Source organism: Nakaseomyces bracarensis (genome assembly GCF_045282275.1).
Source record: "Nakaseomyces bracarensis strain CBM3 chromosome Unknown Scaff8_0, whole genome shotgun sequence".
NCBI classification, from domain to species: Eukaryota; Fungi; Ascomycota; class Saccharomycetes; order Saccharomycetales; family Saccharomycetaceae; genus Nakaseomyces; species Nakaseomyces bracarensis.
The window spans coordinates 752490-779791 of record NW_027263969.1 but is presented as its reverse complement, the minus strand read 5'-3'; the positions used below and the strand labels follow the sequence as shown (position 1 = coordinate 779791).

At 36.2% G+C, this 27302-nt stretch overlaps 13 protein-coding genes across 13 annotated transcripts; 5 read left to right on the top strand and 8 right to left on the bottom strand.

The window, feature by feature from the left end:
- Positions 1–2601: 2601 nt before the first annotated feature.
- Positions 2602–3237, top strand: SHR3 (Shr3p; the record flags this gene model as incomplete). Its single annotated transcript, XM_071052368.1, has 1 exon — positions 2602–3237. One exon carries the CDS (start codon positions 2602–2604, stop codon positions 3235–3237), a length of 636 nt encoding a protein of 211 aa, XP_070906989.1.
- Positions 3238–3754: 517 nt separating this feature from the next.
- On the bottom strand, positions 3755–5506 carry RNJ42_02202 (uncharacterized protein; the record flags this gene model as incomplete). Its single annotated transcript, XM_071052367.1, has 1 exon — positions 3755–5506. The coding sequence occupies one exon, from the start codon at positions 5504–5506 to the stop codon at positions 3755–3757; it is 1752 nt and encodes a 583-aa protein (XP_070906988.1).
- Positions 5507–6871: 1365 nt separating this feature from the next.
- On the bottom strand, positions 6872–9253 carry CRP1 (Crp1p; the record flags this gene model as incomplete). The annotated part of the gene is made up of 1 exon (XM_071052366.1): positions 6872–9253. The coding sequence occupies one exon, from the start codon at positions 9251–9253 to the stop codon at positions 6872–6874; it is 2382 nt and encodes a 793-aa protein (XP_070906987.1).
- A 1205-nt stretch (positions 9254–10458) lies between these two features.
- Positions 10459–11382, top strand: DCD1 (deoxycytidine monophosphate deaminase; the record flags this gene model as incomplete). Its single annotated transcript, XM_071052365.1, has 1 exon — positions 10459–11382. One exon carries the CDS (start codon positions 10459–10461, stop codon positions 11380–11382), a length of 924 nt encoding a protein of 307 aa, XP_070906986.1.
- Positions 11383–11957: 575 nt separating this feature from the next.
- On the bottom strand, positions 11958–12170 carry RPC10 (DNA-directed RNA polymerase core subunit RPC10; the record flags this gene model as incomplete). Its single annotated transcript, XM_071052364.1, has 1 exon — positions 11958–12170. One exon carries the CDS (start codon positions 12168–12170, stop codon positions 11958–11960), a length of 213 nt encoding a protein of 70 aa, XP_070906985.1.
- Positions 12171–12693: 523 nt separating this feature from the next.
- Positions 12694–13656, bottom strand: DSE2 (Dse2p; the record flags this gene model as incomplete). Its single annotated transcript, XM_071052363.1, has 1 exon — positions 12694–13656. One exon carries the CDS (start codon positions 13654–13656, stop codon positions 12694–12696), a length of 963 nt encoding a protein of 320 aa, XP_070906984.1.
- A 1378-nt stretch (positions 13657–15034) lies between these two features.
- CHS7 (Chs7p) lies at positions 15035–15973 on the bottom strand (the record flags this gene model as incomplete). The annotated part of the gene is made up of 1 exon (XM_071052362.1): positions 15035–15973. The coding sequence occupies one exon, from the start codon at positions 15971–15973 to the stop codon at positions 15035–15037; it is 939 nt and encodes a 312-aa protein (XP_070906983.1).
- A 3221-nt stretch (positions 15974–19194) lies between these two features.
- Positions 19195–19914, bottom strand: RNJ42_02196 (uncharacterized protein; the record flags this gene model as incomplete). The annotated part of the gene is made up of 1 exon (XM_071052361.1): positions 19195–19914. The coding sequence occupies one exon, from the start codon at positions 19912–19914 to the stop codon at positions 19195–19197; it is 720 nt and encodes a 239-aa protein (XP_070906982.1).
- A 2219-nt stretch (positions 19915–22133) lies between these two features.
- SPS100 (Sps100p) lies at positions 22134–23315 on the top strand (the record flags this gene model as incomplete). The annotated part of the gene is made up of 1 exon (XM_071052360.1): positions 22134–23315. One exon carries the CDS (start codon positions 22134–22136, stop codon positions 23313–23315), a length of 1182 nt encoding a protein of 393 aa, XP_070906981.1.
- An 897-nt stretch (positions 23316–24212) lies between these two features.
- On the top strand, positions 24213–24545 carry RNJ42_02194 (uncharacterized protein; the record flags this gene model as incomplete). Its single annotated transcript, XM_071052359.1, has 1 exon — positions 24213–24545. The coding sequence occupies one exon, from the start codon at positions 24213–24215 to the stop codon at positions 24543–24545; it is 333 nt and encodes a 110-aa protein (XP_070906980.1).
- A 108-nt stretch (positions 24546–24653) lies between these two features.
- ARO9 (aromatic-amino-acid:2-oxoglutarate transaminase) lies at positions 24654–26165 on the bottom strand (the record flags this gene model as incomplete). Its single annotated transcript, XM_071052358.1, has 1 exon — positions 24654–26165. One exon carries the CDS (start codon positions 26163–26165, stop codon positions 24654–24656), a length of 1512 nt encoding a protein of 503 aa, XP_070906979.1.
- Positions 26166–26839: 674 nt separating this feature from the next.
- RNJ42_02192 (uncharacterized protein) lies at positions 26840–27016 on the bottom strand (the record flags this gene model as incomplete). The annotated part of the gene is made up of 1 exon (XM_071052357.1): positions 26840–27016. One exon carries the CDS (start codon positions 27014–27016, stop codon positions 26840–26842), a length of 177 nt encoding a protein of 58 aa, XP_070906978.1.
- Position 27017: 1 nt separating this feature from the next.
- RNJ42_02191 (uncharacterized protein) lies at positions 27018–27248 on the top strand (the record flags this gene model as incomplete). Its single annotated transcript, XM_071052356.1, has 1 exon — positions 27018–27248. The coding sequence occupies one exon, from the start codon at positions 27018–27020 to the stop codon at positions 27246–27248; it is 231 nt and encodes a 76-aa protein (XP_070906977.1).
- Between the last annotated feature and the right edge of the window lie 54 nt (positions 27249–27302).

Here is a 27302-nt window from a genome sequence, read left to right as displayed (position 1 = left end):
TGTAAAAGTAAAAGATCAGTACTGATTGAGGGAAATAAGAGCGTTCGGTATTGTTGTATTGCTTTCCTTTCTTTTTCTCCTAATTACGTTTCTTTTTTCTTAACCTACAGTAATTTCTGTTAACCCGCATTTTTTTTTTCAGACCTTATTCTCTAACAGGAAGAAATGAAAATTCAGAGATTTCGATTTTAGAATGGTCTAAAGCTCCCATTGGATGTTGATCATTTCTTTTTTTATATTAAGACGTTTATTACTGTGAGTTACATGTTGCTGTTTCGTGAGACTAGGCTCCTATCTACGTAAGATATATACTAGAGGAGAAACGATCATTTTCTTTTTTTAGTTTCTATTCTTATCCATTCGTTTCCAGATTTTTTTTTCATTTAATTTACCATTTAACATGTTGAGACCCCTACTTGATTTTTTTTTTGGTATTCCCTTTTGGCAGAACGTCAAGAATTATATGTCCATGGACATATATACAGAATAGTAACAAACATATACAATAATTTGAATATAGACCACGTACATTATTGTTTATACTTCCAAAGTTAATTGTGCTGTAAGTATACCTTTAACGGCTGTCAAAAAAAAACCAAAAAAAGTTAAAAATAAATTTTGTAACATTCTTCTCTCTCTGTCTTTTTTGTTGTTGTTTTTTTTTGTCCTACCATTAGTACAGCTCTTTACATACAAACTCTTCTGTCTTATCCCACCCGTAAAATGCACATGCAAATCTCTATATGAGAAAACCAAAAAAGTGGGATATATTTATCCTTTAACATTTCGATGGCTCAGTGTCTCATTAAAGAAACATATCCTCTCTCACACCCGATACTCCCAGTAACTATAGTGTATAAAATAAAAACTTTTTCAAAGCCCAAGAAATAAATATCCCTCCTATTAGAATTACCGAATAAGATTTTTTTGTATGAAATCAATCTATTAGGTATTTTTTAAGCCACACGGCGCGTTTCTACACAGGATTGTACATACATGCAGGCAAACTATCGGTACAATCCCTCTATGTCCCAATTTATTACGTCATGCACCTTTTTTTTTCAGTTTCTCATCAGTCATTTTAGACATTATATATGAGTTGATCCAAGCTCCAGGTTGTAATGGTAGAGATACTCATGGGGCATAGTTTCTGCTCCGGTTATAGCTATTTTTCCTTTATTTCACCTTTGCCTTCCCCTTCTTCGCACCCTGCATAAATTTGTATTTGTTCTCACACTTATATCGGGGCTATTTGCCTCTCCCCCCATGTTCATAATGCTCACATGGCAGGTTTACGGCTATTTTCTTATAATGGAAAGATATAAATCGGATTTTTCTTGTTATAGTATTTAGAAACTAAATCGGAATCAATTATAAGGTGTCTTTCTACACTTGTATCTAGGAGGTTTCTTTTTTCTACTGGCTTTTATTTGCCAAGTACTCTGTTTTTTTCGCCAAAAAACCGGAATATTAATAGAAAATCCGATTAATTTTTATTTTCTTTTTTTTTGTTGGTCGATTTCGTTGTTCGCTTGTAAGAGTAAAGTAATAATGCCTCTTGCGCAATTATTGAAATAAGTTATATTACAATAAATTAATAAACTAATTGGATTACGAAATCCAACATTCTTTTTAGTCTTATAAGATAAACCGGAATTTTCCATTGTAAGAACAAATTTTGCTGTCAATTTTTTTATATTTTCTTGTTACTTTTTTTCACGTTTTTTTGCTCTTTTCTCTTCTCAGTTCGCGTTGATATATAAGTGATGTCATTTGTTTCTTTGTTCTCCTTTTTTTTTTTAATGGTTTCCTCTCTTATAATCTCTTACGTTACGTTTGCGACCAATTGAATAGTCATTACTCAGAAGTGACGTTCTTATGCTGTCAATTCTACCCATAATCAAAAAGGAAATCATTAAATAAACTTTAAAATTTTTTTTTAGTAATATCTGTATAAGCTGGTTGAGTAATATACCATCCTTATACGTGTGTGTGATACCTGATTTACATAATGTTTGCAGAAAATAACGTAATAAGCATTGGATTTGTAAATATTCTCTAGAACATTCTAAGAACAAACAACAAGCAAATCTCGGAGTTCAGGATTTACAGTTTATCTGGCTGCAAATGACGTAATGACGTATTACATAAAAAAAAAAAAACGGATGTTAGAGTTTATTTTTATATTTCGATCTTATAATCTTCACAATCTTGAAATCTTCTTTTATCTTCCTTTGTTCAAACCCACAATACTTTTGATATATGTAATACATGTGATAGCCCATCCAATATTTGTTGATATATGTATCAGGTGAGATAGTTGTGTGAAGTGATATGATTTGAAAAAAAATTCTCTGAACGGGCCGTTTTTGCCTGTGTTAGGCCCGATGGTGGTCGAGAGAGAGAGAGAGAAGTCCCAACCCAATTCAATAAAGGTAATACTGTAAACTGGATGATTCCTTTTTTTCTACTACTGATAAGACATCTTCGATATTTTCAATATTGTTGTTTTCTGTGGTCTCTTTAAATTACTGCTTATTTCTTTTTTGTTTCATTAAATACAACCATTATTAGAAAAACAAATAAAAATAGTACAACGGTATGCTAAGTTACGCTGAATTCTGTACCATTGGGTCAGCTATGATCCTTACATCCACTACCTTTTTAATGGGTGTCTTCTTTGCCTGTCAGCCATACGACTTCCACTTGTTGTTTGATCCAAAGGCTACCCAGGAACACTTCGACCTTGCTTTGAAGCACTACCAAGTGCTAAGCACCACCCCAATGCCTATTATCTACCTCTTGGGTTTTGTTGTAGCGATTGGTGTCCTCGGTAACACCATCAGGATCTATAAGCCTAACCCAGAGCTTTCTATGTTCGAATACGCTTCTCTAGGTTTGTTCGTACTTGCGGTCTGTGTCTTCATCACGAACATCAAGACTGGTATTGAGTGCTCCGTTACTGGTAACTGGGGTGAAGTTTCCCAAAATCAAGGTCTGGCTGTCATTGCCTCCTCCAATATCATTCTTCTTGTTATGTTGTTCGGTGTTATCCTACTACAGATTGGTTTGTGGTACACTAACAATGATTACCAAAAGAGATTGAACCAATTTTATGAAGAAGAGAGAAAAGAAGAGGCTGTTAAGAGCAAGAAGAAGCAAGAGGAGTTCAGTAAACTATCTAAGAAACAACAAAAGAAGGCTATGAAGGGAGAGGGTGCAAAGAAGCAAGATTGAAAAAGGTTTACAGTACATTAATTATGCAATTTAGGTAATATTTAACTCCTTGAACTTTTTTGTTTACTTTCAATTGGAAATAAAATGGACTTTTATCGCAACAATAATATTTTTGTTTTATTTTGTTTTGTTATGTTTTTGCTAAAGTTTCTTTTTGTGTAGTCAAATTCCTTGATATTTATTTGATGAGCACGATTTTATCTAGTTTGTAACATTATATATGAGGTTAGACATAACTATCAAATTGAATATTTTATATAGATATAAGTCTACAATCTATCGTAAGGACAATACAACTTCTTCACAAATTATTTGAAACTCGCAAAGGAGTGGGGGGGGGGGGGTATTTTCTTTTCCTTTTCGCAAGGTAAAGTTTTTATTTTCTTCTCAGATGGCCAGCATTTTAAAGTATTAGTTTTTTATTATTACAATTATATTCGATGAGGTTTATGGAAATGAATTACATTCGAATTTTTCAGCATTTCCAATTTCACCAGATGTTACGATCAATATATGATCAAAATGGCAATTCTCGTTCCAAAGAGCCACTATCACTAATATGAATAGATGTTGGTGATAGCGTGGAGTAGTCACCGACAGATGAATGTATTATCGAGCTCCCAGCATAGCTATTTAAAGAGGAGACATATGAAAACTGCTCTGCGCTTTCCGGAGTCCCAAAATCACCAGGATTCGAATCCACATCACTGTCGGGGAGCAATAAATGAGGTATAGAGGGATATTCTTCTTCATCTTGGTGAACGGACACCTGATCACCGGTAAGTGTTGGTTTAGATTTCATAGGAGGAGATGGAAGTCTCTTATCAAAGTCAAATTCATCTTGAAAGGGATTCGTATTCGCTAGAGATTTGCGCCTTCTGTGTGTCTGCTCTGGGGTATCGTATCTTTTCTTGAATATCCCCTTAATCTTTTGATTGGAGAATCCAAGATCTAAGACGGAAGCTGTAGGTTTGCGTGGAGTGCTGTCCGCGGTGAAACCATAATAACTGGCCTTTTCATCCTTAATACTAGTTAAATCATCATCATAACATGAGTTAGATCTGTTTCTCCTCTTTCTTGTGTAGAATACGAACCAACATATAGAGAGACATATTATTAACCCACCTATACTTCCTACGACACCACCAATTATCTTACCATTACGTACCCTTGCATCTTGCTGTTTTGAGTTGAAATCAAGAGTTCCTGCTAAAGCAGCCTTATAGTAAGCAGCGTCTGTTGTAATCACTGATGTCGGTGCTGCGAAGGAAGCAGTTATGTCCTTTCCTCTAGGTATTTTTGTCTTGGTTGGTATATCTGCGTCGAAAGTGGTAGTTGCATCCGTAAATTCATATCGCTGGTCATAGATGTACACCATATAATTTTTACTCGCAAAACTAGAGATATAAGGAGCTTTTGAAGAGCTTGTAGATGACGTGGTTTCGGATGGCATAGAGGTAATTGAAGAGGACGATACAGTAGTACTTTCAATGGGTGATAGAGACGTTATGGTAGTTAATGAAGATGAAAACTGTCTTTTTGAGGAACTCCTTGACGAAGCAGCAGTCGTGCTAGTAATAGTGGAAGCCTTTGGTATGAGACTCGTAGTAGTGTTGTTCTGTAAGGAGACAGCTTGTGATATACTGCTATTATATTTTGTCATAATGGATGTTTGCAGTGGCAGCACGATGGAACTGGTTGAGAAGATAGATGATTTCTGGGTAGAAGAGACTGTACCCAATGTTCTATTGTTTACACCAGCATCTAGAGACGTTGAGCTGTAACTTGTTGCTTGAGTCATATTATTAGCCACAGGCAAATTAACTGACGTGGAGCTAGGCCATGTATTCGTAGAAGTACTATTCATTTGTTGTGGTGTCGATGATGCATATGGATTAGATGAGATGTCATTACCTATAGTAGTGTTACCATTATCCATGGTATTGGTATTTGAGTACGAATTGTACACACTAGTGGGTCCTTCTGTCCCATTTCCAGGTGCTATTGTGGGTATCGTGTTTCCTAGATTAGTTGTTGTGGATATCGTGTTGCCTAGATTATCTGTTGTGGATATCTTGATTCCTAGATTATCAGTTGTGGATATCGTGTTGCCTGGATTATTTATTGTGGATATCGTTTTGCCTGAATTAGGTGTGTTGCCTAGATTATTCGAGGATATATTACTATTATCTCTTGTTTGCAGATTCAATTCATCAGTAGTCATACTAGCATAGCTGTTTTCAAGGTTAGTGCCATTATTCTGGACCATCTCTTTTTATTTTGATCCTTATATCTTATTTGATTCCCTTTGATCTTTTGTAATAGCTTCTCGTTATCAAGTTTTTTTTTTTGTCTTTGTTGTCTTTGTTGTTTATGATGAGTGGAGAGTAGCTCTCACGTCTATTTTATTTATTTCAACTTTTTTAGCTCCAAGACCGTGAGTTGGGGCTCTGCTGGCCTTTCTAGATGATAACGACTTTGTCATCTATTTTTGCTTTGTGTGTGTCCGCTTCAATTGATGAACTCATAAAAATTTCTTTTTTTTTCCTTTTTAATCCATTGGGACTTTCGCACTGCCCCAAACAGGAAAGTGGGGCCATATTTTTTTTCCGTCGTAAGAATGTTCCTTTTCTCTTGAAATATGGTGGGGGGGCGACGCTTCAGATTGTTTCAACTTGTCACAATATTTTTTTGTTTATGTTTTATTGTTGAGAGGAAAACTTTTCGCGTTTCTACGGGTATTTGTCTACGGAGAAACTCGAAGCAGCAAAAATAAAAATTAAAATGCTAATGAAATGGGGGAAGTCATTTGGACATAAACAAATAGGCAAGGGGGGAAAAAGAAAAGGTTAACGGCAACCCGGCGCAACGGCGCATCCGTTTTTTCTTCCATATACCGTACTGCTATCTCACACAGAATACGAAGAAGCGGCGCGGGGTGAAAAAAAAAAAAAGGTGAGAACGGTTTTATGGGCGGTGTTAATCATCTACTTCATACAAGGACCCTCTTCCCCGTAGCGGGGAATTCTGAGAGGTTGGGATGTGTGGAAAATATTGACGTATATTATGATCTTTAACGTGATTATTTACGTCCATATGAATTTCACAATGGGAGTTTATTGAATATTAATGTTTTGGGCGTATGAAAGGTTGTTGGATACGTGATAAAGGCAGGGATATATTAAAGCTAGATATAATTTATAATATTACAACGACTTTTTAGAAAATATATTCTTATATAGTATATTACAATGACTTATAACTCTTTAGAATATATTGTTTCTTATTATATAATATAATATGAATAAAAAAAAAACAACCATAAAAACAATGGTCTAAAGTATATATAGTCGTATTTTATTTTTTCTTGTTACAATAGAGAATATAGTCTCTTGATATTATTATAATATAGGCACACAAACAAATAAATATAATAAGTTATAAGATAAGGAATTTTTGTTTTAGAAAATAAAAAAAAAATAGATGAGAGAAAAACAACGAGAGACTATTATTATTATTACTATTAAAAGAATAAAGTAAGAAAAGTATTTATTCCTTCTTTATTTCCCTGGGAGATTGGTTTTTTTTTTTTTGGAAAAAAAAATTAAAAGTACAAAAGAGTAGGCAAAAAAAATCAAGTATTGTTCTTAAGGAACTTCTTTATCTTGGTGAATAAACCCTTCTTCTTCTTCTCTTCTCTAGCTGGCGTCGAGGAAGATGCGTTGTTCTTCATAGCTTTATTAGAAGTAGGAGTTTTAGAAGGAGTCTTCTTACTTGGTGTAGCAGTTCTGCTTGTCCTATTGCTTTGCGGTAGTTTTTCCTTTGAGTTGTCTGGTGTACCGTGTGCAGCATATAATCTAGGGTCACTTTGATCAGCATGTTTCATATCGGACTCAACGTTCATTACAGGTGCTGATTTTGGTGGGTGGGCTGCATGTATAGCAGGATCCTGAGAATCTGGGACTCTACTACTAGTGGCCTTCTCCATATTATTCTTTACCGCTGGAATACTGCTTTTGACTTGAGGTGCTTTGCTTTGGGCTTTATTAGCAAGAGGCATAAATACTTCTGCATCAGTGGCTGCACCGTGCATAGCGGTAGAGTTCATTGGAGCTTCTACTGCCATTGGTGTAGGTTCTTTCTTTAGATTAGTATCCTTATCTTCAGGATGAATCATTTCGTTAACTTTTTCCTTAATATGCATAGCATTGCCTTGGACTTCGCTCTTTGCCTTGTTCATTCTTTGGTCCAGCTTGTTGTTGGTTTCCATAATCTTACTCTCAATACGCTCTCTAGTAGATTCTCTCCTTTCTTCCATCTTCTTTTCAGTTTCCTTCATCTTCTCAGTGAGAGATTCTCTCCTTTCCTCCATCTTCTTTTCATTTTCCTTCATCTTATCTGTGAGAGATGCTGACTTCTTCATCTGAGGTTCTGTTTTCATCATCTTAGGATCTGTTTTCATCATCTTAGGATCTGTTTTCATCATCTTAGGATCTGTTTTCATCATCTTAGGATCTGTTTTCATCATCTTTGGTTCTGCCTTCATCATCTTAGGTTCTGTCTTCATCATATTGGATTCCTCAGTCATCATATTAGAAGGAGCATTCAAGTCGACCTTCCTTACACCCAGCCTTCTGGAATAAGCAGCACCAATGGCGATAACAGCGGCATTGGTAACAGCAACTGCTGCTGTGGATGATACGCTACTGCCGGATGGCTTTGTCATCTTATTTTCCATATTACCCATTGGGGGAGAGAAAGTGTTCAAATCAATGTGCTTAGCACCAATCTTTTTAGAGAAAGCGGCACCACTTGCAATAGCAGCAGCATTGGTAACAGCAACAGCAGCTGTCGAAGATACACCACTGTTAGGCTTCTTCATCGAGATATCCGACATTGATGGTGAAGCGTTGAAATCTATGTGCTTAGCGCCAATTTTTTTGGAGAATGCAGCACCACTAGCGATAGAAGCAGCAGTAGTAACAGCAACGGCAGCTGTAGAAGACATTCCACCGCTAGATTTCTTCATTGGCATGTCAGATGTTGTCGATTTAGCGTTCAAGTTGATATGCTTAGCACCGAGTCTTTTCGAGAAAGCCGCACCTGTAGCAATTGCAGCAGCATTAGTGACAGATACACCAGCTGTTGGAGTCAAAGTATTGTTGTCACCAACTTTCAGACCCTTCTCGTGTTCCATCTGTTCTTTAGTGACATATTCACCCCTTTCGTTTCTGAATTTGGTGAAAGCCTCCATTTGATCACCAGATGGGATCACTGGTCCTGGTCCAGCCAATGGCGAATTATTAGCAAAAGCATTGGTTGAAGCTGGGTCAGTTTCTACCGGCAAGATATTGAATTGACCTGGCACGTTCACTTTAACATCCTTAGTGTTGACAGCTGCATCCTTGGTGCAATTTTTCTCACTCTCGTCTTCAATTTCCGGCATACTACCTGGAATAACCGGGCCAGGACCTGCCATAGCGTAACCTGGGTTCTTGAATACATTAGTTTCAGCTTCCTCGGTCTTCACAGGCATTGTGTTTACCTTATCATCTTCGTGACCAGCACTCATCATATTGTTCATATCATTATGATTGTTCTTATTACTATTGTCCTTAGACATTTTATTATTATCCATCTCCTTGCCCATCTCCTTGTTACCCATTGAGCTTAGGGCCATTAGACCACCGGACTCCGGAATTCTGGACCCCATGCCCTTGGTCTGGTCCTTCAACAAGTCTCTAACATCGGCAACTTCGACGAAGTTATTCTCAAACCCATTGTTGTCGAATTCCTTCTTATATTCGTTGGAGATAAGCCATTCACCATCCACAATGAACTTGAAGAACACTTTTTGGTGGTCCTTGTCGAATTTCAATGGCACAGTGATGGTATGAGACCCATCGGCCTGCCTAACCAATGGAACTTTGTTCTGCCATCCGTCAAACGAACCAGTAATGAGCACTTCAGATGGACCTTTAGGCCAGTCAAATGTAAAACTGGCAATTTCCTGCATTATTTATATTCTGTTATCCCTTTATGCTTCTTCTAAAAAACAAGTATTTAGTTAGAGATACACAATTATACTTCTTCTTTGAATTATTTAAAAAGGGTAAGAGTTAAGAGGGCATTTAAGTATATAAGAAAAAGAAAACCCTTATTTTAAAGTCCTTTTCTTTGAATTTTAAACAACTTATATTTTAATTGAAGATGAAAATATTTTATAAAATTGTTAATAACATTACTTGGTTTTTAGTAAAATAGTAGAGATGCCCTAATAAGGGGTTTTGAAAATAATGATAAACCCCTTCAATGAATTATTAAGGACGGAGCCCAACAGGCAGAGGGTTAAAAAAACTTTTCTTAATTAAAGGAAACTCTTTTGCATTGGTATCAACGTAGTCCCAGAAGGAGTTCAAAAAAGCATAAAAAAAGGGTATCAGAAGGTAGCACCAGTGAGCTTTCACAAAGCAAGCCCAGTGTGAATACAGTGCTAAACACTATCAAAAAGAAGGGAAATAGTAAGGGAAGTATTGATTGCCAAAGAGATGAAAGAATAACAGTTTTAGGGTGGCAAAATAGTTACACGATAGATTTTAGCAGAAAAAGAAACTAAATGGCTGGCCCCTTATATCAAGGAAGAAGACCTTAAAAACTGACAGTTAAGTCAAGAGATAACAAGGGCTGGCATAGAGAAAACTGCAACCATAACAAAAGAGAGAGAGGGAGTGTGTGAGTGAGTGAGTGTGAGTATATGAGTGCGTGAGATAGACAAGGACGGAGGAAAAAATAACTTTCCTTCATGGATACTGTTAGACCCTGCCTTTTTCTTTTAATTCTTCATTACTTAATGTCTCCCCTTTGCCATTTCTACGAATATTAAGGCATATTATTTTTTGATAGCACGCAAAAAAAAAAGAGAAATACACGTACACAGTAACAGAATTAACAATAAGTAATGTTGAACGGAATATCATCACGATCACTATCTCCATATACGTAAGCTCATGTGACTTCCTCGTAGATTATGTGTGAAAATTCACGTGACAATGATCAAAAAGAACTCTGGCGTGTACCTATGACGTGATGAGGTAGAGGTGTATATCTATTCTTTTAATGATATAATTTGAAGTAATTCCTCAATTGAGTAGTAAAATCAAGCGCTAATATTCTGGAAGCAGCTCTTCGTTTTTATTTTTTCATGCAATAAAAGATATAAATATGTTGGTGGTGATAAGTGGCACTAAGTATAGTGGTGTTGAACGCGTTGTTGATATATTTGTGGATGACTTCGGGTTCGAGAGTTTGAGTCAGATAGACAATCACGACCTATTACTGGATTACTGTACTAAGAACTACACGCGGAACCTCGTGCTCGGATGTAACTCGCTAGAGCTGTATTTGAAACTGGAGAAAAGACCGTTTTTAATCCATTTGTCCTTAGATGGGTCATTAGGCCTGCGGTTACGGAATTCAGGTCTCAATATGGATGAGTTTATCAAGGAAGTAGATAATGAGGAGTTCAAGGATGAGAAGATTCAACTTATGGAAAGGTCACATTTCAAATTCAAGATTATTAACGACGACGTGACGACGCTAACGAAGAGATTGAAGGACAACATTGAAAACCAATTACGGGTCTTGCAGAGCCAGGACTCTCTAACTCTGACAAATCCACCTCTGAGACCCGATTGGGATACCTACTTCATGAAACTAGCCACGCTGGCGGCTTCCAGATCCAACTGTATGAAGAGAAGAGTAGGATGCGTTATAGTACGGGAATGCAGGGTCATAGCGACCGGATACAACGGAACTCCACGTCATTTAACTAATTGTTTTCATGGCGGATGCCCACGTTGCAATGATGGTGATTCCAAGAACTTACATACTTGTCTATGTCTGCACGCTGAGGAAAACGCTCTTTTAGAGGCTGGAAGAGATAGAATAGGTACCAATGCTACATTATATTGTGATACATGCCCTTGCCTAACTTGTTCTGTGAAAATCGTCCAAACTGGTATCACTGAAGTGGTTTACAGTCAAAGTTATAGAATGGATGATGCCAGTTTTAAAGTTTTGAGGGAAGCCGGTATACACGTCAGACAGTTCAGTTTTAGAGAGGAGCCCATGTTGGTATTCATTTGAATGTATGTAAGTTTAGATAGATATATTAAATATTTGTATTTGAAATCCATAACAATGACAAAATCAATAACACCGAGAGCATATTGATAACCACAGAGCAGATTTTTTCAGAGATCTACATTAATCAGATCACATTAGGACTGACAAATATAACTCCTGAGAACTTTTTTTCTGGAGTAATTCAGATATACTTCCAATAGTTGATTTAACCATGTTTATTTTTTTATTATTTCTTTTTCCATACTACCTGCTCTACATTAATTTTTGATTCGTAAAATCTTATGTGCCATATCCTTGCACAAACTTCTTTAATATACAAAATAACTCTCACGAAGTAAATGAGAAATCTGTGAGTGAGTGTGTGTGTGTGTGTGTTTGTATGTGTGTGTATTTTAAAATACGATTCAGCACTGAAAACCGTATGGTTTTACCGCTTGCCTATAATTGCTATAACATTAGCAAACAATATTATAATCTTTTTTATCAATAACAATGCTCGTCTTGCTGAGAAAATGAATAAAGTAAAATTTATTTAGAAAGAAAAAAAATTTGTCCCTGCATGTAATTTACCTGAATCACCTTGCTTCGAATTGCACCATTCTTCTAGTTCTGGCCTTCAATAAAATTCTGTGACCACAATCCTTACAACGAACAGGATCAGTTCTAGAAAGAGAAAGCTTACTGGAACACTCGGCACAGATATACTTCAAAGTGGCGGTCTTGGAATGAGAAGTACCGGCAGCAGCAACATCTAGATTGCTTGGAATTTGGAAACCTTCACGAGACATTGTTTATTATTATTGTAAAGCTGGGATGTGTAACTTATGGTTCACCTTTATAATGAAAACTACTAGTTCTGTTCTTCGACACTTTATTATAAATACTATAGCAAGCTCATCGATTTCTAATTTATTTTTTTTTTTATTTTTCAATTTTTTTTTCTCAAAAAGTTTCGTTTAAAACGATAATATACGCTACCATCATAAAGATAATTACGATAATACTATTGGAAATATTATATTTATTATATTAAAAATTAGTCAAATAATAATATTATATATGTAAATATTTGGTTGTGTAGAAATGTTAACCTATTAAAAGAACTAATTTAGTAGAGTAAATATTTTTCAAAGTTAATTTTTCGTTAAGGTTAAGAATTAGAACGGAAAGGAAATATACATAAAAGAAAATAATGATAAAATAGTACAGTAGCTAGCTCCTAGAGTGTGGGTAAATAAAGAAAAAATCATTGGAGGTTTTCAAAATAATTTTCAGCTTAAGTATGAAGCGTTGGTCTTAAGTTGATAATCTCTAAGATTGGGATGTGATAGTCTTATAGAAAGTTTTAGTACTGGTAATTGTTGTAGCAGCATCTACTGATTGGCCTGATTCGGTTAGGTATACAGTACTGTAGTAATCATCATCTTCGTAGTACACATAACAAGTACCGTCAGACTTAGAAATCGAGTAGGACTTGTTGTCAAAGTCAAAAGAACTGGTAGTTGGGACAGAGCTGGAAGTTTCAATGGAGCTAGAGGTAGGAGTGTCACTAGAAGGTGTCGTACTAGAAGTAGGTGTCGTACTAGAACTGGTAGTAGCGCTAGAGGAGGATACCTTACTGGAAGAAAGAACAGAATTTGAAGAAGCAGGAGTAGAAGATTGAACCGAACTGGATCTTGGAGATTCCGAAAACAATGACGACTTACTAACAGTGTTCGATGAAGCACTCTCAGATTGCTTGTTTCCCAAGAACTCATCCTCATCTTCTGGAACCAAAGAAGTAAGTTGGGATGTGGAGGATGTCATAGATTGTGAGTGTTTAGTGTTTTCGGTTGGGTCAACAGAAGTAGATATCGAGGATATGTAAGAAGACAAACTAGAATGTTCGTCTTCATTATCAGAGGATTGGAGTGTTGATGAGGACTGATTCTCTTTCGCATTATCAGTGGCAGAAGTGCTATCAGTAGTACTAACTGAACTAGTAATGCTCTGAGAAGAAACGCTAGCAGATGTAACCTCCTCTGTGGTTGTAGTAATTTGGTTGTTATCAAGTGTGATTTCTTTCACAATAGTAGTGGTGTAGTATCTAGTATGAAGGACAACAGAGGCAGGAGCAATTGTACTGGTTCTAACAGCATATCGGTACACAACACCATCCGATGTAATGTACCTGACATTATCATCATTGTCCCTCTTATTCAGCTCAGCAGCGGCAGTAAAAATAGAGAATATTTGGGTAAAGAAAAATAGAGAAGCGGCAAATTGAAATTTCATGTTGATTGAATAATTAATAATGAAATAAAAATAGTTTAGTAATTTAAAGGAATGACAATTTAAAAGTTATAACTAATAAAATGAACGACTTGGTTAGGATATTAAAAGAAAGTATTAGTTTTAACCTTGTTTAAAAAAGAGTGTAAAATAGTTGGATTTGTTTTTAAAATAAAGAATGGAGAAAAAAAAAAGTATTTTTAATGAATGGTATTTGATATCTTGGAAATTGATAAAATTCGGTATTATCTGTTCGGTTTAAATAATAATTATTGGATAATTCTATTGGAAACTACTATAATAAATTTAATAAATGGTAGAAATATTTGACGTGTTAAATTGGAAAAAGTGTTCTCTTTCCTCAAGGATGGTTATCTTTATATATTAATATTTAATTCCATTTTTGACTAACGACCTCACCTGTTTTTGATGCTGCGGGGGTTGCTTACCATTATTAGCTTTCATTACTATTAGTTAATATTTATGATCGCTCCCCTTGAAGATCCCTTCGAGGAAGGATGCGGGTTTGTTTATATTTACATTCCTGTCTCTTTTATTTACCAACAATATTGAAATATATAAACAAATAAACAAAAAAATAATAAACAAATAATGTTTAACTATAACGGCCAATATGCTACTTTTACGCTGGGCTGGCGGTAATAAACCAACATAAATATTTTTTTTGGGCTGAACTATATCATTATATACGTACCAACCAGCATTTTGGTAAAATTATGCTAGTAATCCGGGTAATAAAGCACTTTGTTGCTGGGCTCCGTTGAAAATGATAGCATTATAAGGCGCAAGGACCAAATATACCTAGTTGAGTGCTTAATAATATTAGGTGTTACTGGTATTGGAACAATAGCAAAGAGGTCAATGGCTGATAATAGAGCCGTTGAAGATCTAAAGAGACATAATATTTTCTTTTTTTGATTAATCGGATTATCATGCCATTCCCTAATTAAGTAAAAAAGCTCGGGTATATATTAAACCGCAATTGCTCTATTGCTCTATCTATATGAATAATAATAGTAAATATAATTAATTAATAATAACATAAAAAAAACCGTAAGCCAATTCGAAGATAGTTGGCGATGGCATGGAAACTTATAGTGAATTTTCAAGATCCAGTAAATAATTAGAGCTGATACAACTTAACTTTACTTTTTTTGTTGTAGGTAGATCTCAATCCATTTTTCGATCACAATACGAATGTGCTTAGCAAAATATTTTGATGCCTTTTGAATATTATAAGGCTTTTCGATTGAAAATTTTTTTTTATTTACCTCAATTGCAGTCAACGATTTTACCAATTTTGTAGTGAATAACTTTATATAGCAGGTCAAAACATAGCAAGTTTGATTGGTAAAAACAATCAGTGGTAAATCACATCACCATTCTTGTCAACGCTAACGCTGAATTCGAGGTCGTCGTCTGTTGTAATATCCCATGTTTTGTAGACCATCATTAATGTAAATATATTACATATGCTTCCAAAGAACAAACCATCGAGGTAATGTTTCACACCTTCACATATCTGAGAAGATAGGGCATACGTTAGAATTTGCCCAACGACAAAGAAGAAAACACCAAGTAAAACTGCTCCTGTCACCCACAGATTTCGTACCACAACAATTGATACCAGCAACTGACAAATTACAAATATGAAAAGATTTATCAGATTTATGAGGTACACAACCACAAATAACCCGGTGGTATTAGTGTTAGGGATTTCGTGATTTTCTATCCATGTTCTGAAAGTTAGGATAGCAGCTAGGAAGTTCGCAGAGAACCCACAAATCGAAGCACCTCTCACAAGCAACATAGATTTCCTAGTACCGTCTTCCCACAAGTTGAAGCCTAGAAATCCATTAATTAATAATGTCCAACAACAGGCCCCTGCGAAACCGATCTGAACGGCTACAAAATATGGATAAGAGTCTGATCCCGGCGGTGATACACCACAATTAACTATTAATGTGAATAAGATGAGAAGTAACGCTAACTGGTAGAAATACAGGTACTCTGATCTGCCTATAGCTGTGTATTTCTGTCTTATATTATAGAGAATGATCAATATCACTCCAAGAGCGCCTATATTGATGAATGCGTTGGCGATCCCAAAGATAACTGTGTTGGCAACATCTATTGACCTAGCGTAGCATTTCGGAAGAATACCTATATTCAGATGCTGTGGATCAAAATCATGTATCTTTGTCGAGTTAGACAAAACTAGATGCGTGGTAGATTTCACCACCGAACACAACGGAAGTGGAGTCTTCGAACATATCGAAGCAAAATTGCTGATCCCCATCTGAAATGTACTTCGTTACACAAAAAAATTCTTGTCTTATATTATTGATGATATTTTTATCACCTTTCCCAGTTATAGTTTTTTTGTATTTTTAAGACTAACTGGTATTTATATATCAAAATATATAAATATAAAGAACTTCTATTTTTACACTATTCTACCCACCCCCACTTCTACTTGCATGAAATCATTCTCCCTCACGTCTACACACTAAAATTTCTATAATTAATTTTTTTTTAAAATTACTTCCCTTCCAGCGGTCCCGCGTTCTCCGAGCTTTTGTAGTGACATTTCCTAATTAGGATAAACGTTTAATTAACGAAAAAAGGGCTCTAAATAATAGTAAATCTAAGATTTGATTAATAGCATCGAAATATGAGGAACAAAAAACATTGTACTATGTAGTAACTTTATATTAATAGTTATGGTTGTATTACTCTCTATTAACCTATCTACATATTAAATTGTACCATCTCAGATCAACACATGCCAATAGTGTTATTACCCTGACCAGATGGCGTTCAAAATGGTTTTATTTTCGTATTCTCCGGGTAATGAATACATGGAAGTAAAAGAAAAAATTATATTTTTGTGACTGGCAAAGACTTTCATTCCAACATCCAGACACCAGTATATTTTTGTATTCAAGACAGTTTTTTTGTCGTAATTAATGGCTTACGTAGAGTATTACCGGTTTTGGAAAATTACAGGTGGTGATGAAAAATATATATTATAGCCGGGTAAAAAGTTGTATTGAAAAAAAGTAGAATACTACGGTTTTATCAATTACCACACACCTAGAAATTACCGTAGGCATATATGAAAATGTCTATTGGGCTGGGATGGTGGGTGCCTTAGATGGACTGGGACGACTAGAACAAATGGAGTATTTTTTTTCAGTTCAATAATGCTCTAACCGGTCTTCGACAGTAGGATACTCAGAACAGAATTCCAGCACGCCTACTGTCGTATACTGGGGTGGAGAGTGGGAGTGGGAGTGAAGGAAGATTTTGAAGAGACGCGAGCCTGGATTCTGGTGAGCCCAGCCTAGGCTGGGCTCTCTTTTCCAATGGGGGAGGGGGGAGGTGAACTGAGCCTAGTTGGTAGAAACCTCTTCGAACGGTGCGAAACAGTAGAGGTTTCAGGCAGAGAGAGAGAGTGTGTGTGTGTGCTGAGAGGGAAAATTGGCAATGGGCCATTAGCACAGAGGTTAGGGTGATGGTAAGACGTAGAGGGCAGACTACCAAGATAGTGGTAGTGTGGGAACAGGAGAGCGACTGAGTAAACTTGACTTTTCCACTGGATATTATTAAAAAATTCAGGTTAAGCATTAGGCTTTTTATAAAAGTAGTGATATTTGAGTTTGGGCGTGCTTTTGCCATATTTTCGATAATTCACCAAGCTGCAAGAATCCAAACACAATGGGTATGTTATAATGAACTATAGAGTAATGATAAGACTTTAATTGAGACAGGAATAAATACCAAAATGACAAGAAATAGCTTAACTCTGAGAAGCAAAATACCAATATGAGTGTGGGCATTCAGTACCATTTATTTGAATAAAAAGGAATACGATATGTGAACTAGGTGTAATGTGGAGGTAATAAAAGACTCAGTCGGAGGAAGAATATATATCATAGGAAATATGTTAAAGTGGCGTATTAGTTCTCTCACACATTTGAATGAAGTCTTAAGAAAATATTGAGAATTTAAGGAATCATTGTTTACTAACAAAAAAAAAACTGATCATTAATTTATCAATCGAATAACTGTCCTTTATTTTTATTTTGTTGGAATATATTATTTGTACTATTGAATGTGTTGGTAGTAGGAATCTGGTGGAAAAATATTGAAGTACTATGGGCTGAATGGAATAATGAAGAAACTGTACTACAAACAATAACAATATAAGAATAAAGGAACATAGGTTTTCTTGATTTAAAGTTTTTGATACTGAAATAAATTTGAATAGTTAACGTTCCAAAGACTAGAAAGACCTACTGCAAGGGTAAGACCTGTCGTAAGCACACTCAACACAAGGTTACCCAATACAAGGCTGGTAAGGCTTCCTTGTTCGCTCAAGGTAAGAGACGTTATGACCGTAAGCAATCTGGTTTCGGTGGTCAAACCAAGCCTGTTTTCCACAAGAAAGCTAAGACTACCAAGAAGGTTGTTTTGAGATTGGAATGTGTTGCCTGTAAGACCAAGGCTCAATTGACCTTGAAGAGATGTAAGCACTTCGAATTGGGTGGTGAAAAGAAGCAAAAGGGTCAAGCTTTGCAATTCTGAGCGTAAAGATAAACGGGAATACAATTTTAATTACTTTAAATACTTTTTTCATTTATTATTTTCACTCAATAAAACACATTTAAAACTTTGTAGGTATATCTACTTCTAATACAAAAATTTAAAAATCATCATATAACTCGATATTTTTTCTCCCAGATAATTAACATTTTTGATACTTTGAATATGACAAATATTCAAAAGAACTTGGGCATTATGCTACTAGTTGATAACTCTTTGATTTCATTACTTGAATGAATAATACCTCTGTATGCTACAATACCATGTAAAAAGATGATACATAAGTTTAAAAATACGATAATACTAAAATAATAATTAAATGTAGATACAGCTGATTCCCAGTATCTCATGTAGATCAATACCAGGCGCCCAGCAACGTTCTTTAATATTTTCTACGCTTCGAGTAGTACCAAAAAATGGAATATGAAAAGTGGAAAAAACCTTCTCACACCGAGAAATAAAGACTATTCCGAAGAACATGCCTAAACTTCCCAATATAGCACTACCACTCGCGATATTATATGATGTTGGGGATTTTAAAAGAAATAAAAATTAATAAAAAAAACATAACAATAGAATTAAAATAGAGAGTGAACGAGCATGCACCTCTCTTAAATACTTTTTTTTTTCAACCATTGAAAAGTCCCACGAAAAAATTAAAAAGCTCATTGTCGGGTAACACTAATATAATTTGGAAATTAGGTCATCGCATAGATCAATATTTGTAGCTAAAATAAAAGAGTAATAGCGATATGAACTTTGTTATGATAAATATTCATTAAATATTAAAGAATAAAAATTTATATAAACGACTTAAGGGATGTATGGTTTATAATTGTATATATCTGACAGTTAGTTTTAAATTTGAAAAAAAAAAAATGACAATGTCGAGACATCCAAGTTCATAAAGACTTAGTCTAGCTTGAAAGTTTCATCAATCAAAGATTTTGGTGGGAATCTTTGGTAAACAGTGTAAAACCACCAGGCGACAGTACCAGTAATAACGAATATTATAGTCTTGTAAGGTTCAGGCACATCCAAGAATGGGTATGGGTAAGCTTGGCCTTCATTTGGATCAATCAAGGCCTGCAAGAATTTATAGTAACCAACAGCTATAGCAACCACGATAAACCATACGGTTTTGTTCGACAGTCTGAATTTAAGGCCTGATCCTGAGTAGTAGTGATCAGTAATCAAAAATACAAATGGGAAGAAATGGATAGCCAAATCAATACTTAGTGGTATCAGAGGTCTGTCTGGTTGATCTGTATCTAGAGTGAGAATCAGGTTTGCAAAAAATATCCTCAATGGCCAATATACCAATGGAACCACAGTTTCTAGAACCAAAGCTAACGGTAATGTTAGATGTCTACTGACAATCTCCGACAGATTAGCTATAAAAGGTTTGTTTTTCCTTTTTTTATCAATACCAACACTCTTCTGAATCAAATAGTTCAATATGTTAGCTACATTGTTGATCATTGTCACCACCAGAGAGATATTAGTGAAAAACTGCTTGTGCCCTGCCTTCTTCAACACTGGAGGCAAAGGAAGATTAGTACCAGTGATATAACCATAAGTAGAAGTGGTCAAACATGCCACATTGATTACAAATGAAAAATTACCTGACATTTTTTTTTTTTGTTATTGTTATAGTTATTGTTGTATTACTATTATCAGTTCCCGTTTTATAATACCTATTTGCTTCGTTTTATAATACCTATTTTGACTTGGTTACTTAAATTCGATATCGATAGCGATTACTATATCTACAACTTGACAGCCTTTATAAATAGAAAAGATTTACAATAGCAACGATTTACAAATATCCCTATCTTTTCAAAAAGGACATCTCCTAAATCATCGGTATTTATTCTACTCCTTCCGGCTATTGAACGTGATTTGATTATGTTATACGCGCACACACACACACACACACACACAAAAAAAAGGGTCTACCAGCTTCGTAGAGCCTACCCTTCGAGAAACGGAGATAGACAGAAAAATTTCCCACCCGATCCGTTCCGTGGAACACGCAGTTGCAGCGTCAAAAGAGAATGTTAACCTGCATGATATATTTTATATATATAACATATACTTGTTTTTAGGGGGGGCAGGAGTTACCCTGAAATGATCTACATCACGTGTAAATCATTATATTATATTTTTTTGGTTCATGTGCATCTGATTGCATCCCCTTGCGGTTTTTACCTATTTAGGTATTGTAATTATAATGGGAATACCTTGATTGTTAATAAGTGGTATTGAGAACTCTAGTAAACTCTATGTACTCGTATTATCTTCTCTTGCACTCTCTTACTGATCAAATATTAGCGCGGGATTATATTTCTTGCAAACTCTAGAAGCGCTACAGATGTAGAGAGATACCTTCTCGTGACAATACGGAAGATGCTAGCATGTACTTGTATTGTAAATAACCTCGATTTCGGAGCAACTCCCTATTGCTAAACGCTGAGACCCTTTATTTGTATAACCATGCACTGATAAATTATCCCTAAAAAAAAAAAAAATTTAACAATTGTGAGTTCCTATTTTTCTTTTTCCATTTGGCTTTTAAATTGTCTCCTTGTATGACAGTTATGTTATGTTAAGGGGATGACCATGCCCTTTGTAGAGTCTACTTTATTATCTATCGTTTAAGGTAAAAAAGGGTTCATTTCCCTAATAGAAGCTAAATATTGATGAGATTAAAGGAAGACAATGCAACTAAATACCCACAAAAGAATCGAATATCTATGGATTCGGGTGTGGGGAGCTATATGGATACTGTGTGGGGGCCTTCTCTCATACGTACTGGGGCTTACAAATTTATACTGTAGTATAAAAATCAATTGTGGGAAAAGGGATCAACCAAATCCTTATTACCTTTAGTAAGTAGTTAAGGTGGGTTTATTTATTAGGGCGCCAAAAAAAACACTACAATTGCTATTTAAGAACCGCGAGGCTTTTTTTTTAATTTATTTTGGGATATTTAATTTCTTCTGTAAATGATTGAGGCTCTTTTTTAGGAAACTCCCAGAAAATATTCATGAAGTTGTTGTTTAATTCCTAAAATTACACTAAGAATTACTAATGATGCGCATATCCGAATAGAATTGAAGGGGAGGGATTAGCAGGGGCCCCCGCACCCTTAATACTTTTTATACTTGTCTTTCTTTCACTCAAAATAAAGTTTTCTTTATGATTACTCCAAAATACAGGAGAAACTTGAACTTATACTTCAAGAACTCATCACAATGACTTCTTTATTTTCTAGTACATCCCCGTATTTATTAGAATGCCTTTGATTTCCACAATTGAGTGATTTGGTTGAAGAAAAAAATAGGCAATAAACCTAAGGTAAGCTACAGATGACTTTGCAAGCTAAGAATCACCTTCTGGAAGCTTTTCTAGATATTGTTCATAGAACATGCGGGAGATGAATGTAGGGAGTCCGTCTATTTAGTGGATTTAGTCACTGTTCATCATTGGAGATTCTTTTAAAAAAGCAATTCAACCATCGAAAATTAATGCTTAGATGCTGTATATACTTCGCACTTCATATCGCTGTTTTAGAGGTATTCTTAGAGTTTAGTATTTCACAACTTTATTATTAAACACTTTGAGATGTTTCTAATTATAGTAAGGGGTATAGAAGAACAAATTGTGAATCATTATTAGAGCCCATAAATATGGCTCAGAAAAAAAAGATATATATATGAGTGTCATATGAATTATATTCTTCACTAAAACCTTTTTCGAAATTTGAGTTTCAAAGTTGGTACTATACTATAATAATACTATTAGTTTGCGTATACTACTAATACATTAACTGAATAATTTTTATACACATGAAGCTTGAATTATTATTGACTGCTGCTTTGACAGCACTCCCATTCGCTCATGCCTTCCCTTATGGAAAGCAAATCTACCCAAACGGCACCATCCCAACTAACTACACCAATAACACTGGTGGTGGTGGTGAAGGCGGTCAAGGCGGTCAAGGCGGACAGGGCGGCCAAGGTGGACAGGGCGGTCAAGGTGGTCAAGGTGGTCAAGGTGGCCAAGGCGGTCAAGGTGGACAAGGTGGACAAGGTGGTTCCGGTAGTGTTCCAATTGTTTTACCTGGTGGTTCTTACTGCTATCCAGTAGAAGGTAGTTATCCAGGTGATCTAGTCACTTCTGGACACCAAATTGGAGTTTTCTTTACTGGTGGTAAGATGCCAGAAAACTATCAGAACGAAAATGTTACTGTAACTAACGTTTTTAACGTCACCCAAGGCGCTTTGAACATCACCGAACTTTACCAAGTTGCCGATGTTGTAAATAAGACTTTAGATGATGGCGCTTATAGATCTGTTTTGATTGTTGGTAACAAAGATACCTTGGATAACTTAGGTTTCTTCTCTTCTGTACTCTTCAATACCAACAAAACTATTGTTATCACAGAAGACTTTGAAGAAGGTCTGCCTGTTGCTAACCAAACTGCCTCGGTAAACCGTGGGCCAGTTGTTGTTGGTAACGACAACTTAGTCTACTCAGGTGGATTACCAGCCAAGAAGGTACCTATCGGTATCCTAGATGTCAATGGTACTGCCCAGTATTTCTACCGTAACACTCCACCAAAATTCTTCGACAGAGGTTCCGTTCTAAGAACAGAGTTCTCTAACTTTACCAACCCAGCTGCTTATAACACCACATACACTATTCCTACTGTTCCTATTATTTACCAATCCGGTGTTACTCCACAATTCTTACAATCATCAGCTGTACCATTGCAAGGTCTGGTTGTCGTTACTAACGGTGTCCAGATAGACGTCACAACCTTGCAGGCAGTGAACTACCCTATCATTTTCGTCAGTGAACAAGACCAGTTGAAGTTTGTCGGTGAGTACGACGTCCCAACTGGCGTAATTCCAGGTGGCTGGTTGAGTCCCACCCAAGCTCAAACGCTATTGTCTATCGCTGTCTTGAACCAAGCCGTCAACCCAGCAGTCTACATTAATATGTTGGCACAACAGCTCTTGTACTGAATAAAAAAAAAAAAAAAAAAAAGTTCTTTTTTTTTAAGTTAGAATAGAAATAAAATAAAGATAAGTGCTGGTAACTTTATTTTTATGATTATTATTATTTTTTTCCTTTTCTTATATAATCAAGAGTATCTGATATCTAATTCGTTTTCTAACATACTTAAAATTAAATACCCCAAAAATATTATTATAATAAATATTCGAATTCTTTATTTATCATTTCGAGTGGATAATAATATAATATTATAATACAATATATTTAATATGTACTATAATGGTATAAATATCATATCATTTTATTCCCTTTCCAACAACGTGATCCCCTAATATCCTTTAATCGCTCGTTTAGGCTTCTGGCTGCTTATGCTTCTGGCTGCTTATGTAGTTACTTGTATCATGTGCTGTTGTTGCTTATTACTGTATGCTGTTACCCGTATTTTTTGAGTCATGGGCCTCTTCTTTTTTATTAATTACTTGGTTTATCTGTTGCTACATGGTTTTCTACGCGGTGTTTTCTCTTCTCAACAAAAAAATAAGGACCCTTTAAAATTTAAGGTTGTATTTTTTGTTCTCTCTAAGAAATCATCGCAGTGAATGTGTATCGGCTGGTTTTAACCTGCACACAATGCAAACGCCCTCTTTTTCATTTTTTTTTTTTTAATTTTCCCTTAAAATTTCTAATTCCACTTAGTGAAGCTTGATGCTCTATTGAGTTGCGTGACTTTCCGCTATCCCACAAATGATTATAATCTGTATAGATTGGGAGTTATCGTTCCCTTCAGAATCGAATTTTTTTATATAAAAGAGAGAGTTGAGAGAGTGAGAGACCTTTTTCCCCCCGCACACATCACAATATTTCCTTTATAGTACACAATACTGCCTCTCTATTCTTGCTATACAATGAGGATTATACAATACTTGCTAATCGGTGTCACGTTGCTATGTCTCATGGTTCCTGTGCTTGCACACGACCGCTCCTACATTTTGTCGTTCGATGAGTCCGTTAAGCAGGTGCCCGCGGGCGCATGGAACGAGGTAAAACAAACGATAGGAGACCTCGGTGGTAGGATTACACACGAGTACTCCCTGTTCCGCGGGTTCAGCTTGGAGCTTGGGGATGACGTCAAGGAGCATGTGGACCATGTGATTGACGTGTTAGAGAACAAGTACGGCGTGAAGGCACATCTCGAGGAAGATAAGCTTGTTCAAGCGGCTAAAGGCCATTTTATGTAGAATTTTACCTATTTCTTTATACAAATAGAATTGAAATGAAAGTGATGTTAAATTAAATTTATCTTTAATTTTTTTTTTTTTCTTCATTTATTTAATTAACTTTAATAATTACATGTTCTTGAAGAATTCTTCAATACCAGTACCTATTCTGTGTGAGGCTTCGACCAATTGGTTGTCATCTCTAGCGTAGGCGATGGTGACTCTTAAGAAATCTGAGTTGTCGTGGGAGAACTCGGTGCAGACACCCATTCTGTAGCCCAAGACGGTCTTGATACCGTTCTTGACCAAGTATCTGTCAAGTTTCTTCATCTCTTCTGGAATGTTTTCTGGTTTCTTTGGGGCGTGGTCCCATTTAACTTTAACACCGACGAACATACCGGCGGATGGCTCCACCACTGTGAAATAACCCTTCTTGTAAGCTTCGGTTTCATACATGGCCTTCAACGTGATGTTTCTCCTGTGTGTGTACTCAGAGGCGACCTTCATGATCCAATGCATCCAACCTTTGAATAGTGCTTCGTGAACTACGGCCTTGTCCTCACGGTTGTCTCCTTCTTGGTACTCAGCCAGAGTCTCTAGAGTGCTGTATAGCACGGCCTGTGAGACACCACTTGGGGCTCTGGTGGTGATCTCTGCGTATTCTAGCAAGTTGTTGATGATAAACTTGTTTCCGACTAGGAAACCCAATCTTAGACCTGGGGAGAAGACCTTGGAGAAAGTTTCCATGCGGACAACACGAGCATCGGTGTCAATGGTCAAGAATGAGTCGACAAGGAAGTCATTGACATACTTTTCAATGGTGAAGTTTTCTTCCAAGTAGTCATTCTTCATAGGGTTCTCTGAATTATAAGCAGGGAAGGACAAGTAACCGTATGGATCGTCCTCAAGGATCAAGAAATCGTGCTTCTGGGCCAATGCATAAATTTTCTTTCTGTTTTCAACCGGGATAGTAACACCAGTTGGGTTCTGACCTGTACAGATGGTGTACAAGACCCTAGGCTTGTTGTGCTTCTTGTAAGGCCCGGTTTCCCAGTTTTCCAAGAGGTCTGTCAAATAGTCTACATCGATACCTTGTGTCTTAGGGTCTTTAGTCAAGTTCATCTTCAGTGGGATACACTCAGCACCGGTGGCTCTAACGTGGGAGATCACTGGGCTGAAAGTGAATTCTTCCATCAACACTGTGGATGATTCATCGCAGAAACACTCGAAGAACTTGAACATCGAATCACACGACCCTGAGGACAACAACACTTCCCAATCTTCTTCTGAATATGCAGGTTTGTTGATCTTGTTAACTAGGTATCTGATAAATGACCTCAATTGGGGCAAACCTTCTACTTCGTTATACTGGAATGACCTCGCAATTGGCAACGATTTGGGCTCGTAAGTCGACATCCTGGCGTGCATGTGCTTCGAAGTGTCGTGATCGGACTCGAAGGGCTTGTTCACAATAGTCATGTCAATTGCCTTGATAGGGAAGAATTGCTCATTGGGCATACCTGCAGTCAACTCAATGACATCGTCTCCCAAAACTTCGTCATCCCAGAACTTCACCATACGACGGTGTTCCATCCTCTTCGACAAAAACGAAGCATATTTCTTCTCTAAATCAGCCAACATTCTGTGTTCCTACTTCTGTTCTTATTACGTGTATTTTTAAGCCCTCTAGTATATAAGTCTTAAGGTTTAACTGTTTACACCTGGTTCATTATATATTTTTTTTCTTCTCGATATGGGAAATTTTCAATGTTTCGTCTCTTTTTATAATAGTTTGTTATCCAAAGCAGACTCCAACTTTCGGACTACTACTCCCGGTATACCCAAACTGCACCCAACATTATTATAGAAAAAAAAACACTATACCATCTACACACACACATATATATATATATATATATATATTGTATATATTGTACATATATGTTATATATGTTATATATATCTATATATTATGGATATCACTGATTACGTAGAGAAGCTAAGTTACCCTTCGTCTTTACATCACAGGACAGAAGACTCCAACGTCTCTTCATAGAGTCGTCTTTATATAAACGTCTCTTATTACATAAACGTCTCCTTTATATATTTATCTATTTATATATGTATATGTAGATGTATAGTGCTTGGAAGAGTGACTCACCACGTGGTCTACACGTGGGATATGTCCCCCACGTGTTTCTTTTGAGGCCCCCCCCCCCCCGGAGTTTTTGATTTTTCTTTAGTGCTCCGTGCGGCGTGGTCTAGGCTCCTAATTGAGGAGCTACAGCCATGTAGGGTAGCACGTGTGCCATGATTCAAATGCAATATATAATATAATACATCCACATATATATATATGTATGAATATATATATATATGTGTGTGTGTATATATATGTGTGTGTGTTTTACTATTGATTGTAGTCTTGTATATTGGTATATTACGAAACACCGTAACACCACATACTTACACATACACATACACATATACATAATGGAGAAACAACGTAAGAAGTCGTTTGCTGAGAGGTGCCGCGAGGTGCTGCGGAGGATGAGCTCAGATACGACATACGAACCCGTGGCAACGGACACGAAGATCTCCACGGAGAAACCTGGGCTGCCGGCTATTGTCGCTAAGAACGGATGGTTCGTGGATGATGCTAGGACGCTTTCGTCTATCAATACATCGGCTTTTGAGTCGTCGAGCGATGAGGAGTCGTACTAAGTGTAAATAAAACAATATATAATTAATCAAAACATAATACTATATTTATATTTC